This window comes from Rhea americana, unplaced genomic scaffold, assembly GCF_003343005.1.
Source record: "Rhea americana isolate MKP2758 unplaced genomic scaffold, rheAme1 scaffold_46, whole genome shotgun sequence".
Classification (NCBI taxonomy): Eukaryota; Metazoa; Chordata; class Aves; order Rheiformes; family Rheidae; genus Rhea; species Rhea americana.
The window spans coordinates 4,500,163-4,521,415 of NW_028186601.1; the positions used below are offsets into that span (position 1 = coordinate 4,500,163).

Consider the following 21,253-nt stretch of genomic DNA (forward strand, 5'->3'; position numbering starts at 1 on the left):
TAACTGTCTTAAGTCTTTCTCATGAACTATTGATATCTCACTCACAATGATACACATCGATAGATTTTTGGCAGATGTCTTGTTTTTAGACTTATGCTAGGATTCTCATGTTATTCCTCTAATCTACCTGATTATATCCACAGTTTAAATAGAAAATTCTGAGATCAAACTGGCTGTTTGAGACTTGAGGTCATTAGAGGTTCACATATGTCACTCCAGCTAATTCCTTAATGCCATATATGCTAGACAGCTCTAAGCTATGATCTAGAAAATTGAGGAAAGAATGTTAACACTCATGCTCTCAATCATCTCCTAACATAGTGCTTAAGCACGCCTAAAACAAAGTTCCTTCTTCGCAAGTAGCTCTAAGAGATGAACACACTACGAAATGAATAAACTCTCAGAGCAGTAGAGAAGCATAGAGAAGCAAATTATGGGCCGGGGGGGGGGGGGGGGGGGGGGGGGGGGGGGGGGGGGGGGGGGGGGGGGGTGGGGGGGGGGGGGGGGGGGGGGGGGGGGGGGGGGGGGGGGGGGGGGGGGGGGGGGACGTACACAAAGGAGGAGGAGAATGTGGGACAAAATAAAGATGACAGAAAGATACATAAACCTACATAAAAGTTCAGTTTTTCCACTTCTCCACACTGCCTGCAGTTCAGGCAGTATTCAGAATTAATACTATTAAAGCACTATTTTAGGGACTTGTCACTGTGTGCACCAACATTTTTTATTATATAACACAGAGAGCATCACACAAATATTCAGTAAAATAATCTTAAATCTATTTAATAATCCTTCCATTCATAAACTTAACCTATTAGGCTAATAAGGAATATAAATCATGATAAAAGTTTATATCTCCTATTTCTTTCTCCTATTTCCAATTCCTATTCTCTTGAGTGTTGCCTAGAACCAATATGCTTCAGAGACTGTGTGTTACAACAGAGGCATAATTAGTCAAAAAATATGATTACTCAGCAAGCCACTCACCATGCATGCGCAGGAAGATTTGTGCATGTGTTTTAGAAAATATAGATGACAAACCTGCTTTCAGAGATTCAGAATACACTAACAAGCAAGTATCTACTTATAAAAAAATTGTCACATGGAAATTCATAGGATCATAGAATCAGTAAGGTTAGAAGGGACCTCTGGAGATCATCTAATCCAACCTCCCTGCTAAAGCAGGGTCACCTACAGCATGGTAGACAGGGTTGCATCCAGGCGGGCCTTGAAGATCTCCAGAGAAGGAGACTCCACAGCCTCTCTGGGCAACCTGCTCCAGTGCCCCGTCACTCTCACAGGGAAGAAATTCCCCCTCACGGTCAGGCAGAACTTCCTGTGCTTCAGTTTCTGCCCATTGCCTCTTGTCCTGTCACATGGGACAATTGAAAAGAGTTTGTCCCCGGCCCCTTGACACCCTCCCATCAGGTACTTGTACACATTGATAAGATCCCCCCTCAGGCTTCTCTTCCCCAGGCTGAAGAGGCCCAGCTCTCGCAGCCGTTCCTCATAGGGCAGGTGCTCCAGCCCTCTGATCATCTTTGTAGCCCTACGCTGGACTCCCTCCAGTAGTTCCATGTCTCTCTTGGACTGGGGAACCCAGAACTGGACACAGTACTCAAGATGAGGCCTCCCCAGGGCTGAGTAGAGGGGCAGGATCACCTCCCTCCACCTGCTGGCAACACTCTGCCTAATGCACCCCAAGAGACCATTGGCCTTCCTGGACACAAGGGCACATTGATGGATCATGGTCAACTTGTCATCCACCAGCACTCCCAGGTCCTTCTCTGCAGAGCTGCCCTCCAGCAGGTCAGCCCCCAGCTTGTACTGGTGCCTAGGGTTATTTTTCCCTAGGKGCAGGACYCTGCACTTGCCCTTGTTGAACCTCAGGAGGTTTCTCTCYGCCCAGCTCTCCAGCCTGGCCAGGTCTCTCTGTATGGCAGCACGGCCCTCTGGTGTGTCAGCCACTCCTCCCAGCTTGGTATCATCAGCAAACTTGCTGAGGAGGCACTCCGTCCCCTCATCCAGGTCACTGATGAATAGGTTCAACAGGATGGGGCCCAGTACTGAGCCCTAGGGGATGCCACTAGCCACAGGCCTCCAACTAGACTCCATGCCACTGATGACGACCCTCTGAGCTCTGACTTTCAGCCACTTCTCAGTCCACCTCACTGTCCACTTTTCTAACCCACACTTCTTGAGCTTATCTAGGAGGATGTTATGGGAGACAGTGTCAAAAGCCTTGCTGAAGTCAAGGTACACAACATCCACTGCTCTTCGCTCATCTACCCAGCTAGAAGGCTCTCAGATTAGTTAAGCAGGATTTCCCCTTTGGTGAATCCATGCTGGCTACTCCTGATCACCTTCTTTTTCTCCACATGTGTTCCATCACCTTTTGAGGGATGGAGGTGAGGCTGACCAGCCTATAGTTGCCTGGGTCCTCTTTCTTGCCCTTCTTCAAGACTGGAGTGACACTGGCTTTCTTCCAGTCCTCAGGCACCTCTCCAGTTCTCCAGGACCTTTCAAAGATGATGCAGAGCAGCCTGGCAACAACATCTGCCAGCTCCCTCAGTACCCGTGGGTACATCCCATTCGGGCCCATGGATTCGTGGATGTCAGGTTTGCCCAGAAGGTCTCTAATCCTATCCTCCTCAACCAAAGGAAAGTCCTCCCTTCTCCAGACTTTCTCCCTCACGTCCAGGCTCTGGGATTCCTGGGGGCTGCCCTTAGCAGTGAAGACTGAAGCAAAGAAGGCATTCAGTAATTCTGCCTTCTCCGTATCCCTTGTCATCACGGCCTCCGCCCCATTCAGTAGCGGGCCCACATTTTCCCTAGTCCTCCTCTTGCTACTGATGTATTTGAAGAAGCTCTTCCTGTTGTCCTTAACATCCAAAATTTCATCACCAACAACTTTCTGACATTATTTTTCTGACATGTTCTACAAAAAAAATTATTTCCTTTCTCTAACTCAAGCCAACGCAGTAGAGGAGATTTGGTTGAAGTGGATGAGGAAAGACTGCAGTACTGTACTTCAGACTACGTCTTACTGCCACATGAGTATCTGGGATGTAGCAAGCAAATGCAGCAAATGGTGAAAAAACGCAACAGCATTCCGTAAGACAGACAGAGATGCCAAGGATACACTTAGATCCTAGTTCACGAGTGACTGGTCTAAATAGCAACATAATATTTTCCAAGAATATTTTGGGTTCTTTTCAAGGAAATGGCTTAGAATCCTGAAGTTATTACCTTCTATATGAAAATCAAATAGCCTCATCAGACAACTAAATAGCATTTTCTTTTTCATAATATAGATAGAAATATAAAATAGTTTAGTATAAAAATGAGGTTCATCTATCATTTACTTATACCTTTAATTAATACAGTAAACATTCTAGATGATAAATATTTCAGCATCTTTATTTTTTTACCCATTTGGACGTTTTTGGCCAAAAGTTTCATTGAAAATCACTTGAATAGACCTGCATATATTTTTCGTTTTGATACTCTTTTTTTCTATCTTATATTCTTATAAAAATGAATTATAAATWTGTTTCTTCCTGAAGATTTTTGTCCTACATTCCTTACAATTATTGAGCATCACATTAATGTTCTTTCAAGATATATTCGTTCTTTCTGTTCAATATCTCTAGTAAAAAAACCCCACTGACTTGTTAAATTCTTCTTTGCATTACAGTTAGCAACTGCAACTGTTTGCTCTGATGTTACTTGAGGAATAATCTGGACATATTAACTTCAAGCACTCTTCAAGTAGCACTACACAAGATTAAAAAATATACCAGTATTACTACTTCCTATGTGCAGTTAATAAATGGGACAATATCTAGCAATCATTCCTCTGATTATGAGTAGGTTTTCAACTTTACATATACAACAGGCAGAAGCATTTCAAAATTAAAGGTATCAAATGCTTTTTCTTTTAATTTTCCAACCTAAAGACAATGAGGCGGTAAAGCCCTTTTCAATATTTGTTTTTAACTGTACAAAGGCACCATCTTGGTTAATTCAGGAAAACTAACTACATTAGCCAACTAGAGCCTGTAAAATTCATACAGGTTGCTTCAGCTCTGCTCACTCTTTAGGAAGTTCCATTAAGCAACATGTTAGTCATGGTGAGATGTGTCTCAAAACAGAATGACCCCAATTTTATTCTAACATACATTCCCACAGCAGCTGATTTTATCACCAAATGGCTCATAAAGTTGAGAAAAGACAAACACAGTGCTAGAATATACTTCTGTTATGTCTATGAACTCCACTGCATCCAATATGAGTATTATGTTAATACTGAGCTTAAATTTTTAGTCTACGTTTCTTTACTCAACCACAAAAATTATCAACTAAGTCTATTATTATATTTTTTAAAAATATTCAGCCCTTGAAGAATATATTAGTATAGTACATAAAATATTTTTTATAAAAAGGACAGCTAACCTAATATATAGCACAATTTCTCACAGATTTTTCAACTTCCCTCTTAGCAAAGATAAACTAAGTTGTCAGTTTGTCAGCCTTTTGTGCACTGTATATGTTTTAATACAGCATATAACCAATGGATAAATCAGCAAGGAAATTATCATCTGTGGGATTAGCTAAGCACTTTGGTTGTTTACTTTAGTGAGCTATGACACTGAAATAACTCCTGCTGATGAGCGTAAGCTACAGCTGTTCTTAATTCCCGTCAGATATTTACCTCTCTCTGTCCGGGGAGTAGTGGTCATCTATCACACGGTGTCTATCCATGCGGTTCAGGGTATTGTAATGTGCAGCAGTGGATCGAGTCCCTCGTAGTCCCTGATCCACATTCCGACTAGAAGTAAAAGGCAGCAGATTCTGAGTTCTGAGTGCAGCTGCATATTTCACTGCTATGTATAGACGGTTAGTAAAAATGACAGCAATGAGATGTTTTAGTTGACCTGTCTTTTGTACACTTGTATTCTGACATGACTTTAAATCTCACAGTAAAAACCTTTCCTGAATTTTTTTCTCCTATAGGAAAAGGTAGTAACACAACATGTGGGGTATGTGGGGGGAGGAGGTCATGTTCGAATTTCAGTATTTTATTTAAATGGTTACTTTTCATCATAATTTGATCATTCTTTCCAGATTAGTACCTTCAAGGAGAATTTCCTTCACACCTGAAAAATATACTGTAAGGAATTTTCCAGGAGCCACTGGGCTTGGCTATGTGAGAAATGTATAAACTGTAGGGAGGCACAATGAGGACTCCTGACTGCTAAGGCAGAGTGCAGCCTGCTGACCACACTTGCTGTCTGAATAAAACAGGAGGCATTTGTTTTGCTGTGAAAAGGTTATTCTCTAATCTCACTAGCAGAGAATCTGGAAAGATAGCATTTTGTAATTAAATGCTTTTCTATTCCAATAGCAACAGTAAGCAGTATACTTAGTGTAACTATGGTTCAAGGGTACAATCACCCTTTAAGTTTAGTCCTATTTGAGACCAAGGCTTTGCCTACAGAATGGTTTGCTCCATTTTAACCATTAATATCTACTGATATCTGCTGACCTCACTTCTGCTGCTCTGTAAAACAAATCTGCAAGAATGGCAAAACAGGAAGACAATAGTTAACCATTACAATTATCAGATAAATAAAATAGGATAGTTTTGTAGGGATCTGGAAAAAGAGGGTTTGCACACTTTCTTCCACAAAAATTCCGAAGTTAGACCTATAAATTCTTTTGCCTTCTGTTCTCTCCTGTATTCTTCCCTAAATGTGGGCCTCCTTACCTTTCTACTTTGTTCATGGTCCTGTGTCATCCCCTGGCGCTGTCTGCTGTTTTGATATCATCAGTATCCTTCCCATTCACCAGTCCTGACCAGTGTTATGACTGGTATGTGTATCCCATGTGGCTGCTGCCACGGTCGACTATTTCTGCATGGAAGTCCTATGATGACGTTGTACTACAGATATACTTTCACTTCCAGGTCTACTACCTTCCTAAAAAAGTAACTGTATTTCTCCACTCTGGCTCTCTTGACTGTAATCCCAGCTATCTATCACTTTAGAGTGACTTATACTTACCAAAATAATATATATTGGTAAATACAGCCTGGGAAAACTTACTTCTTGAGAAAAATCTATTGTCTGATAATCCTGGCCAGATGGTGAGGAGATAGTAAACTTTGTATTTGCCTTTTTTTATATTTTTTATTTCAAAGTTAGTATAATTTGTTACACTCAGCAACCATCTAGCCCAGAGCTGCTTCTCCGTACATGTTTTTACCATCTCTTTTATACTATTTTTATACTATTGCCTCTTTTTCATGCATGTTTGCACCCTAAAATGGATACTGATCAGCCTCCTCTACCATTCTTTGCCCATTCTTCCCTTCTCAATTCTAGTCTCTGTCTAACTCTTTCCCTCCATTTCTCTTTTTTTCAGGTTCTTTTTGCCACAGTCCATGCATACTTTGGCCTTTTCTGTTAATTAAATATAAATAAATAGATCAACATTTTTGATATAGCTCCCTAGCAGAGAAAGAAAAAAGAAAGCCCCCTTCTTCCTCCCCTTCATTTTAAAGTGCACTCTGATTTAAGTATTCACTTTCTAACTTAAGATTCAACAACTTTTTTTCTTTTGCTTGGTTGGCATCTTCCCAGGTGATGCATTCACTCAAACTGAAAGTTGCATTTGAAAATTATCAACCATTCTGTAATCACTGGGCTTTCCTGAGCCTGTCCTCTCCAGTGTCTTTATTTATCTCACAGTGTTTTAGAATTTTATTTACTGGGTTTTATCTTCTTCCTGGACCATAGCATTCCCAGCTCCTTTTTTCATGCTGCAATCCCATCTCTGGATGATATGAGTGTCAAACTCAGCTTTAAATTTCATCTTTGTGCTGATAACCCTATCCCCTTCTCACACAAAACAAAACTTCATTTTACTACTGCTGGTCATAGAAGTCCAGTCATCAACTGCTACTGAACATGGCCAGCACTGAACTTCTCATTGTTCTCCCTGAGGCCATCTCATTCCATTATTTTGTAACAGCAGACAAGAAAATTACCTACCTTGGGTTTTTTTTTCTCTCTGTAGTGTTAGCTTTATTTTCATTCTGCCCTTTTTTGACTTAAATATCAAAAGACTTATACATAAAAGTTTTCTAAATGCTGTCGTATTTTTGTAAAACTTCCCAAGATCTGACCTTTGCTCTGCCCACACAACAGAACTCTTGAGCAAACTTTCACTATTAGTATCTTCTTGCTCCTAGTCTTAGTATGGAAAAACTCAGTATCAACCTGTCCACTCAAATTGTTTTCAATAGGATTGTGTTCTTGGCTTACTGTCCTAAATAAATCATTCTTTCTTAATTTTTTGCATTGTATCAGATTCTGACTTCTTGCTGCTTTTTGAAGTCCTACACAATTGTATTTGTTTCACTCCAAACAAAGCATTATTATTATTTCAGTTCTGTTCCACTCTGCCAAGGATGCCTTTGTTAGCTAGATTTACTATTTACCAGAAAAAGACATTTACACTTTCTCCAACGAAACTTGTTACATAAGAAAAGTTCCTTTCACATTATATATCATCACTCCTTTAGAACATCCTTGCATCCTTGCAATTGACAGAATGAGCATGCAGTAAAACAACTAGACAACAGGTAGACAAGTGAAAAGCTGTAATTGCAGCTGATGATGGTACAGAATGACCAGCATCCTATTGGATTTACCACATCATTTCAGACTATCTGCTTTCTGTATTTCACCATCATCCTGTTTTTCAAATGCAGTCTTAGCTGAAAACATTACAGGAGGCATTTGCTTCTCTACTAGAGGCTTTTAATCTGTTCTCACCTCTGTCAGAGGTAAAACCATGCAACTTAACAGTTACCGCATTACTAATGTAGGTGTTCAAAATAAAATTTTCTTGTTAGCTACTATGTAATTTAACTTTGGTCCATTTTAAGGGCTTTAAGCTACGTGTTTATTAACTAGGTCTAGTGGAAGCTCTTGAATCATCTTTGCAAAATTGCTACTAAGGCATAATAGTAAATTGCGTTTCTATGTCCCAAGAGAGCTCTTGCCTGCAGATGCATCAATAAGTAACTGGGAGATCTCTGGACATGCAGCGTGCTTACTGCAGTTAGAACATGTCTACAGCAGCACGTATATAACAAACTCAACTAAACATGTGCAGATGTGATTGATTAACTTAAAAAAAGGTTATGGTCCTTCTTTTTTATGAAGTCTCAAGTTCTAACAAGCAATTCTCCAGGAATCCTCAAAGAAAAGATTCAGAGTATGAGAGTGAAATACTTGATAAGTAATGTATTTGACTGTAACATTGTAGGAAATAGCTGAAACATTTTTCTCTGTAAGTTCAAAATAATATTTAAAAAAATAGCTTAGGACAGACAGGAAGCAAGAAATATTTCATAAAGACTGGCAAAATTACAAGAAGATGAAAAGGCTTTTTTAATGATGTTAGACAATTGTTAATTACTAGCTTGGTTTAAAGTTCTACTCAAAATGCAGATAGTACAACAAACCACATTTTATTTCACATTTATGTCTATGTCCACCTGAAAAAAACTCTAGGAAATTTAATACAGGTAATTGGTTTAAAATTTATGTAATAGAAATCAGAACAGGCCCCTTATCTATTTATCTAATTACAGTATGTCTTATTTAAAGCAAAGTTATATTTACATATTTTTAAGACTTCAAGTGGAAACCTGCAGTTTCTGCCAGTTAGCTGTGATGATATGGGATAATTTGGGATGCTCACACTTCACTAATGGAAAGTGGTATCATTTAATCTCTATTTGTTAGAGGAAATGATAAGTAAACATATAAGTAAGAGAATAAGAAGTCTAGAGAATTTTAACCTAACAAAAGTAACAGAAGTAACAGGAAAGCAGAACAGAAGAGAATCAAAATGGCTGTAGAAGAAAGGTACACTGGATATGAAATCTTCAGTATTCAATGGGAATTGTAAACTTTATGGGCAAAGGACATACTCTGTTTATTCCAGTGAATTTCACCAGCTGAGAACCTACCATAGACAGTGACAACAAAGGCTAGAATAAAAGCTTCATTCCTCTTACATCCATACTTTTGTGTCTTCTAAAATAAAGTTTATCTATGTGGGAAATGTCTTAATTCTGAATTAAACAATATAGTCTATCAACTAGAAGTTATTATCCAAAATGGCCAGTTTATACAGGAAATGTTCTGCTCTTTGTTTCACACGATAAATAGCTATCAGAGGTTTTCTAAGATCAGGAGTGAGCAGTTTTCAATGCAAAATCATATGTGTGTCAATTTATTGTTGATGTTTTAAGTTTGAAGAAATTATTAAAAAGTAAACTACTATAGGTAGGAACTATGTCCCTCCTAGAACCCTTATCCTATGCAGACAGGAGGACTGAAAACGGACACTGACAAACAAATGCTAAGAAAATGAAGATCCATCACATGCTGTAAAATACAAAACCTTCCAAATAACTCTTGAAAATGAAAATCTGGAATAAATATTTTTCTTTCTTTAGATTGGAATATATTCTGATTTTTGATGAAAAAATAGGACCAGATAAGGTGAATCTCTACAAAACATCAATACAGAGTATAATAAACATTCTTGGCCTTACATAATTTCATAGGATATTCCTAATTCATTGTCATTTTGGAAGTCAAGTGATTCTCTCTAGTATTTTTACAAGACCAATAGCACTTTAATTTATATACCTGAAGAGTTAAATAACAATTTACCTTGGTGGGGGAGGAACACTGGGAGACCATGATCTAGTCCGTCCTATACTATCTCCACGGTGAGGGGACCCTGATCGAGAGCAATGATTAGATGACATAACTTGTTCTGGCACTGACAGCGTTGAACTTTGAAGGTCTCTCCCATTATGTCGATAGTCTAAAAGGAAATACAAATATTAAATAAAACCGAAACTACATTTTTCTTTTCTATTATATCTGAAGCAATTATAAATGTGATAGAGTTTGATCAAGAATGCCATGTGTTCTTTATGGTGCTTTTAAAAATATATATGTATGTATGTAAACATGATTTCTGTTGTTATGTTTAATTTAAGTACAGCTTTAGTTCCTATAGTTATACTTCAAATTTATAGAAACTAATTACTAGGCATATAACTGGCATTTATAATACACAAGTGGCATATTTACCACTTACTTCAGGCAAATATGATGCATTAATAACAGTCATTTAAAACTGATTTTTCTTTAGAATAAATAACATACAGAAATAATTACTGCATTTTGTAATTAAAAGCTGTATTATAGCAAATTATAATATGCAATATCATGACATTACACACAGAAATGTCCAAGATTAAAAACTTACCCAAAATTCAATTAAAAAAAAACAGGATAGCAACTTCTGAATGGTTAAATATAGAGTTGGGGTTCAAGAATTTCTACTTCAGAAACAATTATAGCAAAAATGATACGGGATTTCACTCACAGGTCTCAACTATAGCAACATGGTTACTTTGCAAATGTATGAGCTAGGGCTATGCAGACACCTGCTTACACTCTGTAGCTGAGCTTGAATTAGGAAGCGTGAAATAGTCATAGTAAACCTTCCCAGATGTAACAGTTGAAAAGGCAGTCACATAGCCATTTTACATTTGGATTAAAAAATAATCTTTTAAAAAAGCTAGACGTACTGAAGTATCTGCATCTAACTGCAAAAATAGCATTCTTTTTAAATATGCCAGCTTAAAAATCTGAATTCACTGGCTCAGGGTACAATACTGTCTGTGAACAAAAGATTCCAGATAAACAGTAATTTCAAAGAAGCGTTCACAGATTTTGTGAGGATTAAATTAATATGTATTATTAAGAGATGGAGGCATTTCAGATATTAACCTGATGATAATGCTCTGCAGAAACAAACAGCTCCGGGTAGATATGACCCTTGATATAATCAACTTCTTGTTCTGAAGACAATAATTGAGTGATTATAGTAAAGAGTCCCTGGAAAATTCTGGCTCACAAAACTATAATTTTATTCCTGTTAGAATGAGACTCCAAGAGAATTTAGGCTTCTACTCCAGATTGTTCATATTTTTCTTCCTGGAAAATTTTTGGTAACCACCTAAAGAGAACCTAACTAATTGAGTCCATTTCATGGTTCCAAGGATGTTTGATACTTCCAGCTAAACATTGCCATACATTATATGACCTCAGGATCAAAGATGTATAGGAATCACTCTAATTCATAAACTTCTTCCAACATTTATGTGTGAGCTTCTTTGTGTGGGTGTGTGTATGTGTGTACACAAAGGGGAAAAGTACCACACCATCACTACAACCATCTTAAGACAACAATGTTGAGGATCAGATACTCTCTTGTCACTTCAAAGCAAACAAATAATGTTATGTGCAGTCTAGGTTGATAGCCAGTAATGAACCACAGATATTTATTCCATATAGAATTATGTATTAAGTCATAAGCACACAGGCTGGTAGAGCGTATATGGCCCATTACAACACACAGTTCTGGATGAAATCGTCAAGGAAGAGAGGGGGGTTAAAGCAGGGTGTTTTTAACTAATCAGTCAGGTACAAGATATTTGTCTAAAATATATTTGCATCACCAAAGAACAGAAATAGTGTTTATTTTAGTTTATGTGAAGGGCCAAAAAATATGCTTGATACAAACAGAATACAAGTACTAGACAGTTACAGGACAGAAGTGAAAGGGGAAAATAGCTGTAAGAAAGGGAGTGATAAAGACTGATAAGGAAAGGACTCTCTATTATTATTATTTATCATCATGTAAATAGTTTATTTTTTCTTTTCTTTCTTGACCAATCTATCTTATAAATACTTTAGACTTACATTGTCCATTTCAGGTGTTGTAACTAAATGTTTTTATCTGCATTTTATCTTTACTTTGCTCTTCCTAAGTGTCATTTTACTGTGAGTAAGGATCAAGGTATTCATCAGCCAAAGCCATCTGAATCCACAGATGGGGCACTTTACTCCCTAAGACATCCTATGACTATCCAAACACACATCGTCTCAGTTAGCTGCACAACCCATGTGCAGAACTGGCAGCACGGGTGTCAGCAGCATTTCTCAGCAACTGGTGGTACACAGCAAAATTTTCTAGCGAGTAGTAAGACACTGGGGTAGCCTTAAGCCCAGAGCCTCCACAGCCTGAGTTACATCAAAAAGAATGTAATATAAATACTTACTGCACTAGACAAAAATGTCATCTTAAAACATGCATAGTCAAGAGTGTTCCCTAAGGGGGTCAAGAAGCTCAGGACCTGACATACAGAGAGTTAATAAAGTACAGAGGACATCTGTAGAAAAGTCAAAGCCTGGAAATCAATATATTCTGCAATTCTGCAATTCTGCAATCGAAAGAGAAAGAGCTGAAATAAAAGCTGGAAGTTCATTACTGCTAAAACCTAAAATACAACAAAACAGTAACATATTTATTAGTTAAGTAGCTCCATAAACTCTATGTGCACTTAATACAATAAACAAATCTTATCCTCAATACAAAAATAATGCACCACTTCATTTTCTTGATAAAACCAGCGTTTCTAGAGAAAACAGGTGAAGAACATGTAAGAAACTCATGTTAGTTTGCCTAGAAGCTGGAAGAACATGAAGCGCATGCAGAGGATTGAGAGGCAGAAATACTGAAGCAGGAAAGGAGGAGGACAAAGATGAACTTGCAGGTTCCTTAAAGACTGTGGTCACCAAAGGGCAATTCTACAGGGGGAAAAAAAAGAAGAAACCAGGAAAATATGAGCTCCACGAGGAGCTCTGAAAACTACTATCTGCTATCCCAGGGAATGAAAGAGCTGAGGCAGTTCTGAGAATTAAGACAACAAGTGAGAGTTCTGCAAACCATATTTTGGATAGACTGTAAGTTACTTTCTCTATTCCTAAGCATTATTTTTTATATTTTAATTATTTTAATTTATGCTATATATAGCCAAGACAGCAACCTACGTGATTCAGCACCGATTAAATGGCATTTCGGAAAGATTAAGAAACATATTGAAAGAACTAGCAGTTCTTATGCTATGATACCCTATCACATATTGAAATAAATCATACTCAAAACTCATGTGTCCAACACAGAAGGCACACCAAAACCAGAATAACTAAAAATAGCTTGTTTCTTTACAGTTACAATTGATGATTAATCACAAACAGTATCTTTACAAGGTAAAATACGTATTTTCAAATTTCAAAGGGGACCACATTTTCATTAAAAATCTGAAATCTGATAAACAGAATATCAATTACTTTTGTTGATGATATTAATTTATAAGTATTTTAATAGCATAAAAAATAGAAATAAACTACTGTCTAAAGTTGCTCTGAAAGACGCAGAATGGTTTTAACCTTTACAAGACAGGTTGAGACATTTTGGGAAAATACTCAGAAAGTTATCTCCATGGAAGCAGAATCCTAAAAGACATAATGTCAAAAGAAACTTAGTAGTGAAGGTGAATAGGAAGTTAGTATGACTTTATACGCAATGAATTCAACCAAATGCAAATAAGATTTACTCTACAGGTGCAAGACTGAATATTGGCTATTACTAACTTGATAATCCACATCTATATACATAAAAATGCACAGATGGTTCTTAGTAATCTGCATATACTTGCTAGCAATATTTGGAGATTAAAACTTAACGAAAAACAGCAATATGAGCGAAGGACAAAATCCTTAAAAAGGTGTAAAAAACTATCATTTAAATCAGCAGCTCTGTACAATATCTGGTACATACAGACACCAAAGTAGAAAGTCAATGAGCAATAGTATAATGTATTCTACCCAAATGAACATAGTGAAGGGCAAATGAATTCAATTAACAAAATGAGAACAAACAAAAAACAGTACTGCATAAAAAAATTCTAGGAGTACTACTAAATCAAAATAATTAAATTCACTAAATCTGCCCATATATATATATATATATAAATATATATATATACACACACACAAATGAATTATTTTGATATAAAAAGCCTTCTCTAGCTCTAACTTCTGATACTGCAGCTGACCACTGCACATTATTGTTGCAATAAATCAAAATATATGACTACCTAATTAAATTTTCAAATATAATCCTAATCAAAAGTGTTTTACGTTAAATGGGAAGCAGACGTGCAACGCTTCCTGATAACTGTAAGACCTGTAGTGCCTCCTTTACAATAATTTAAAAGGCTAGAAACTATTCATGTGTCTAATAATTTTTCATCAACCCAACTAGTCATGTTTAGCTGTGTTCTGAGAAACAGATTAATATTTTCTATGCTTTGTTGCCAGAAAATGAACTTTGCAAGTTTATAACTAATTCACTCAAGGCAGTAACTGTTGCATTTATGAATTCTTTTTTTTGGCAATATGTGGCACATTGGAGAGGAACAGTTTCAGTAATGCTACCCATCAATGTAATTTAGTTTCAAAGTCGTCCTTCAGTGCTATAGAAATCTGTAATTTTCTGCTATTATTTCATAGTAAATATACTTACTAGATAGGAATTCAAAGTAACGCAGCATACAAAATCATACACAATCTCATTCTGAAAATAATCATATGAGATCTTCACAGAATGTAACTTTCTGTGAGCAACTGTAGCATTTAACATTCAATAATTCATTTAATATATTCAATAAAAATGTCTACTTTATAAAGTTGCAAACCAGAAAAATATTGCTGTGGTGACAAAGGAATTCAGGGATAGAACCAGTAATAGTTTTAAGCTCCTTTGGTGTAGACACTATCATACCAACACTTTCCAGTCAGAACAAAATCTAAACTGTAAAGCGAAGTGTTCAAAACTCAGGTATTTCAGAAAAATGATCCAGAAACCTACACGCTGTTAACACAGCCATCTAGATAAAAACCTACCCAAGATGACATGTTTTTGAACTTAGCTGCTAAAACCAAGGATGCAAAGAGGATGCTTCCATCCACCCAGGATCCAAAGCCCTGCATCTGCTCCGGACATAATGTTTCCTGGATTTCTAAAAAAGAACTGAACAGGGATAAGATGAAAACTCTTCTCCCATTTCCTGGTAAGTTATTTGACCTGAAAGGTTTAAATTGGAGCTAGCTGACAAACTTACTCAGATGACCCCAGTTCTGGGCACACATTCAGAGGAAAAACTATAACCATCTACGAAGCTTTCAGGTCCAAAAGGCAAGAATCTAGCAAGTTTTTGGATCAATTTTGAACTTAAGCAAGTCTGTCTAAGGTCAGAATTGGTACATTAAAGAATTAAGAGTTAAAGTATCTGTCTTGCAGGCACTTGGCCCCAGTATATCATGGTTTAACAATTCATTGGTCTTTGAGTTTTTATATTTAACTGGAAAACAACTTTTCCTTATTTAAAATAGTGCAAATAGTTTTTTCAGAATACTAGTTTTTAATAAAAAAAAAGCCCCTATTGCTATTGCTCTATTTACTGTTTTATCTCTACAAATAAATGCAGATTTCCAAACTTCATTGCCAAGGTCATATTTACTTTACTTTCTGAATCCAATCATCAGAATCCAAAATAGGAAAAGTATAATCTTTTTCTATTCCAAAATAAAACTGTTGTCTGCGCTTAAATCATAGAGATGCTGCATGTCATATGCCCAGCCACTGGGATCCACCATGCCTCTATGCCACCTCCACCTATTCTCTCCAGCTGAAATCAGATGAAAAAGGCAGTATCTACTAGAGTGATCMTGAGACTTCAACTGCTATGGGATTTAAGCTCAAAATTCATAAAGTATAGAGAAACCACCTCAGTTTCAGTAGGAAAATGGCAGGAATATAAGAAGTACCTAACAAACTGTTTAAGAATGAACTTCGTAAGATAAAGCATATTGAGCCTCTGCTGATACTGAAATAATCGACTCTGACAAGTAATCTAATCTTCCACTTTTTTTTTATTCTTGTGCCTTTCATTAATCTCCTTAAAACTCCAGAGATAAAAGACAAGAAATCTGTGATTATCCTTCAGCCACAGGAGATACAGAGGGAATAGTGGGTCAGCTCTTCAGTTACAAAAGTCATAGCCAAAGATGCTATTACTTCAAGTTTTAAGATGATGACACTAAAACTGGGAGGCTTAATAAGGTACCAATCCATACACCTCAAAAGGGGCCAACATCCTGCAAGAAACAGGCCTAGCCATCAGCACTGGCGTTCCCMGACACCCCAAACAGACTTTGAAGCTGCTACCCCTGATTGAATGACTGTGAAGTATGAGCTGCTGATATTGCTACTCCTCACCTAGTTCTCTCTAGCATGGGACTGTTTTTGTTTGCCCAGGTGTTAGAGATTCAAGTCTYTCTCAAGAGCAGTGACATCCTAAAAATTATTGCAATTTAATCAATCAAAAAAGTGTAATYTATTTTCCAATTTGAAAAATACCCCATATGCTAGAAATAAGGTTAGAGAAGGAAAGTACAGGTTTTTTATTGTCAAAAGAAAATGTAGGCATTAAAAACAGGTCATAAGTGCAACTTGACCAAGGAGCTGCTTTGAGCAGAGTAGTTAATTATAGCAGTAGTAAAAATAGGCTAACCATTGGAATCTGCTTGCAGTTGTATGTATTAAGCCACTATCATAGAATCAAAGGCTCTATAACGACAACAAGCCTCTTAAATTAATGTACAGAGCACAAAGAACCTGATAATCAGTATAGAGATAATCAGAGATAAACTGCAGATACTTAAAAGATGGGCATGTGACAAATACCTGCAATGTCACCACCTTCCCCTTCTCATGGAAGGATTTCATTAAAAACTATGATACAAAACAAATGAAGAGGTCCACAAGGCAYACTAAATACAGCTTCCTCTGAGCTACAGTTTTAATTTTCTCTATTTTGACACAGAGTATTAATACATTTGATTTAAAGCAGTCATCCACAGGCTGTTCTGTTTTCATCTTTTTCAGTATTYACTAAATACTAACAAATTGTTATCAATTTCCACAGCTTTTAGGCACAAAATCACAGTAAATCACAAACATCCAAATATGATGTCCAAATCAATAGCAGTAAAAAGCCTAAAAAAATAGAAAAGTACCAGTGAAACTTTTCAACTCTAGTTGTATGACTGCCTTTAGAGAAATTCTTTGTATGAAAACTATTCTAGTTTTGTATTAGAATTGCTGTTCATCACAGACACAACAATTGACTAGTTTCAGACACTGATGCTAAATGGCATTTTCTCCACTTTAATATCTGTACGTGACAGAGGTGTCAAGCRTTCTATTTATCAGTTACTTAATTTTTAACAATCACTGTGGTTGGCCTTAGAGCAAATACTAATTAAAAACAATTAYATAATCAAATTGCCAGAAATGCTTAGCATACTAAGATTTTACACACGGACATTTTAGGGACAATCAGTTCAGCTCYTCTATACAAATGTGCTCAGCTTCTATGGCGATTTGAACCTCTAAAAGCAGAAATGGGATGTCCTGTGAAAAAGTGCTGACAGTAACAGATACATTGAACTAAATAAACTGAATTTAAAACATCAGAATAGTCTTTAAATTGAAGATTCATTATACATGTTTTCTTTCTGCATCAAAATATTATTCTGCATATAAAAGAAGAATGAATAYATACTGAACAAAAACAGAAACCATTTTAGTTAGAATGAATATTATTGCTGTATAGTAACTCTGTTCTTCAAGAAGTGTTTTTTGTCTCAGATGGTATGGAGACACCCCTCCCACTGGAGACAATTCTTTTGATCATTAGTCCATATTGGGAATGTCCCGACAAAGTAAGAATCCAGAGCCTGATGAATTGTCCAGTGTTGTCATATAGTATAGCACATAGAGCTTGAAAAAGCACAGTTACTATACAGCAAATGTTTCTTCTTCTTCAAGTACRCATCCATATATATAGCGATTCTGATAGTGATTTCCATGACACTGCTGAGACCGTTACAGATGGGAACAGAAATTCTTCTAAAATAGCAAATACAAGACAAGTCTCCTGCATATCTTATCAGAGCTGGACGTCTTTTCAGCAAAACTGTCCTGAGTAAATGGTTTTACTGGAGTGGACATAGCTGTCTTGCAGATGTWTATGACTGGCACATTCCCTAGAGAAATCTTCTTCTGTGCTACTAGAAWAAGCTATGATCTTTAAGGGAAGGTTACATTATTCAGTATGTCTAACTGGACTGTTGTCTAAACTAAACTTCTTAATGTTAAAACAGCTCATCTTTCAAATTTAACTTCACAGCTTCTGATTAAACTGAGTGGCTCATTTCTACCGAAATGAGACCAAAACTCTCAAAGAACACCTTGGATGATCTTTGTTAGTATGATTTCGGAAATATTGAAAGATGTGCATTATAACTTAATCTAAATTAAACTTAAATTAATCTTAATCTTAAATTAATCTAAGATCGTCATGGGTAGACACTGGAGAAAGTATAAATGATATCCTCTTCTTACATGTGGGAGGCTCACTCTCCTGGCTGACATTAGTGTTACTAATTACTGTTGAAACTGTTTTCATACAAAAGTAAGTATTCTGYTCACACTGAAATAATCTTTAGATCTTAAAGAACATTAGACTGTCTATCAATCCTTTTAAACCCTCGGGGTCACATGTAGGATATCTGTGATTTGGAGAACAGAAAACTAATATAGCTACCAAATTAATTAATTACCCTCAGTGGGGTATTTTTTTAGTCTTAGATTGTAATCTAAACAATGGGTAATCTGCAGCTCAAGGGGAGACATTTGTCACTGTTACGTCAAATCTCTTCATTTACTAATATATATGTACCAATAGTCTTCCCTACAATGGATGAAGTTGTTACAAGTACTTAAGAAATGTTCTTTCTAAACAGGTCAGCCACCCAAGGTATGTGGCAAGTTAAATGGCATCTGAATTATGCCATTTATGCAGATGAAGGACTTAGTCATTATTCTGAAGAAGAACATCCACTTACAAAAAGAAGCTTTGAGAGGCTAGATATAGAGACTTTTGACAGGTATGTACTTAAATTTACTTGGCAATACAATTTATGCTTCATTAAAATTCCAACTCATTAAATTCTAATTCATTAAAGCTCCATACAAAATGCATCCCGAATTTCCAGAGCAGAAGCAATAATACTTTTTTTTCTCTTGTAATAAACATATCATGAGACAATTCTTTCTGAGAAATATGGTATAAATTACTTCATAGTAACCATTGCTTATGGTTATCTGCAGATCAGCACACTTCTCAGTAGATGAACTGTCACTTACATATATGCCCAACAAATCTACAAATCTCTGMAATCAGCAGCACACTGGCAATATGGATTGGAATTTGATTTAACTTTTTGTGGAATATTAAAGAGTATCATTGTGGATTATGTCTTTTTACAGAGTACTTCTTCCTCTTAACTTTTCATCCCTTTTCATCAAGCCGAACCAGGCTTTCTCTCTTGATGAGAAGTTAAGAGAGTCTTTGATGGGAATGCAACTTCTTTGTATCTTTCCATCACTTTTTAGATRGTTTTATCACTCTGTAGATGTTAGGGCTAAATATGAACTAACATGCTCAGTTCAAATCACTTTACTGAAAGAATAGAATGTTACTGATAATTATTGATAAACTGCAAATGCAACTTGAAATTAGTTACATCTTTCCATTGAAATGGGTGTGATATAGCTTATATTTAAAAATATAAAGTCCTTTAAAAATTGTTCAAATCAAGGAATTTGAATGTTTGACGAAAAAGATGTTTTGTCAACTGAGGAAAAGATATTAAACAAATATTATTGAAAATAATAGCAGTATTGCTAAACTTTACTTTTGAGAAATTAAAAGTGCAAGGAAAAGTTTAAATAATCGTAATAAAAATTCCTGTGTTAAGGACTTTGGGCAAAAAGTTGTAAATAAAATACGTATCATTTCTGTCRAAAACAAATCATAAGGAGTAATGTTTATCTTGACCTCAGGGGTTAGCAAAAGGACTACTTTAACAATGYTTGAATCTCACTTTAAATTTTCTGGAGAATTTACAAAGTACAGACACACGAAGCTGATTTTTCACTCAAGCAAGAATACACTGAACAACTATTAGAGCAGAGAAATGGATATCAGGACATCATAAAACAAAAAGCTGGTGAACATTTATATTGGTAGTTACTGAGCTTTTGGGGCAATAAAGCTCCTGCTCAGGGCTAGGTGGTTATCTAGAATGAAATCATTTTCATTTTGGCAGGGACAGAATATATCCATTCTACACACTAACACTGTAAGATGTTTTTCAATAGGCAGTTGATTTCAAGCAGTACCCAAAGCATTCGTGTGTTCTGTGTCTGCTTTGAACAGTAATCATCAAAAGGATCCAGGTATAAAAATCCAGATCGCACTATTGGGGAGTACAGACAGGGCTTTTTGTTTTCTCTGCAGGACAGGATGCAACATGGCAGTGAAAGAATTCWTTGGAACAAAAGGAATCCTTAAGTGTTTCAAGAAGTGAAGCAAAAATGAATAACTGCTTTTCAATCCCTTTCAAAAACAGAATAATTTTTGTAAGTTCAATAAGAATTTCTTTACTGGTTGTTATTATTTTTCCTGATCTATCTAGCTGTAGACACCTGCTGAGTAAATATCTCATTAGCATTCTCATTTTGCTCCTAAAATACCTTGTTATCTTTTACACAATGAGAAAAACTTATTACTATAAATATTTTTCTTCTCAAGACTGGAAGGCTGCAATCCTTTGCTCTCAAAAGTGCTTCTCTGCAGAGATTTGTAATGCAGTTTATGCAGAATTCAGTGCCTTACATTCTTCCAGGATTCATCTGTTCAAACATATCTCAGATTATAAGGATGTCTCATATAATGACGTAGTACTATGAATGAGATACTGGTATTGAACTGAATTCAAAATACTAAGATCTCACTTAATATTTAAGAATTACTGCAAATAGCTGAGACTTTTTATGATTTTATGATGTCTTGGTAAGATATGTTCCTGTTTGTTCAAAGAAGTCCTACTAGGTTACTTGCCTAGCTCAACATACAAAATGATGAAGTGATTGGGAAGACACAGATTTAGAAATCATACTACGTATTTGTTGAACTTGGTTAACCGTAGTATCTGTTCAACTTTGGCACATGGAAAGGAAAAATGTTTTTACCTCAGTTGTATTTAACAATATGATAATTTAAACAGTGTTTTGTAAACTGTTCAGGAATTTTTCCTAAAATCAATACAGA

At 36.3% G+C, this 21,253-nt stretch overlaps 1 protein-coding gene across 1 annotated transcript in view; it reads right to left on the reverse strand.

Moving 5' to 3' along the window:
- Positions 1-21,253, reverse strand: part of LOC146589411 (regulating synaptic membrane exocytosis protein 2-like) — a 242,157-nt gene that overhangs the window by 1,148 nt on the left and 219,756 nt on the right. The window contains exons 17-18 of the mRNA XM_085316248.1: positions 9,759-9,915; positions 4,715-4,831 (exon numbers count right to left, since the gene is read on the reverse strand). Of these exons, the coding sequence (XP_085172374.1) occupies positions 4,715-4,831; positions 9,759-9,915 (274 nt within the window). The remainder of the gene's footprint in view (positions 1-4,714; positions 4,832-9,758; positions 9,916-21,253) is intronic.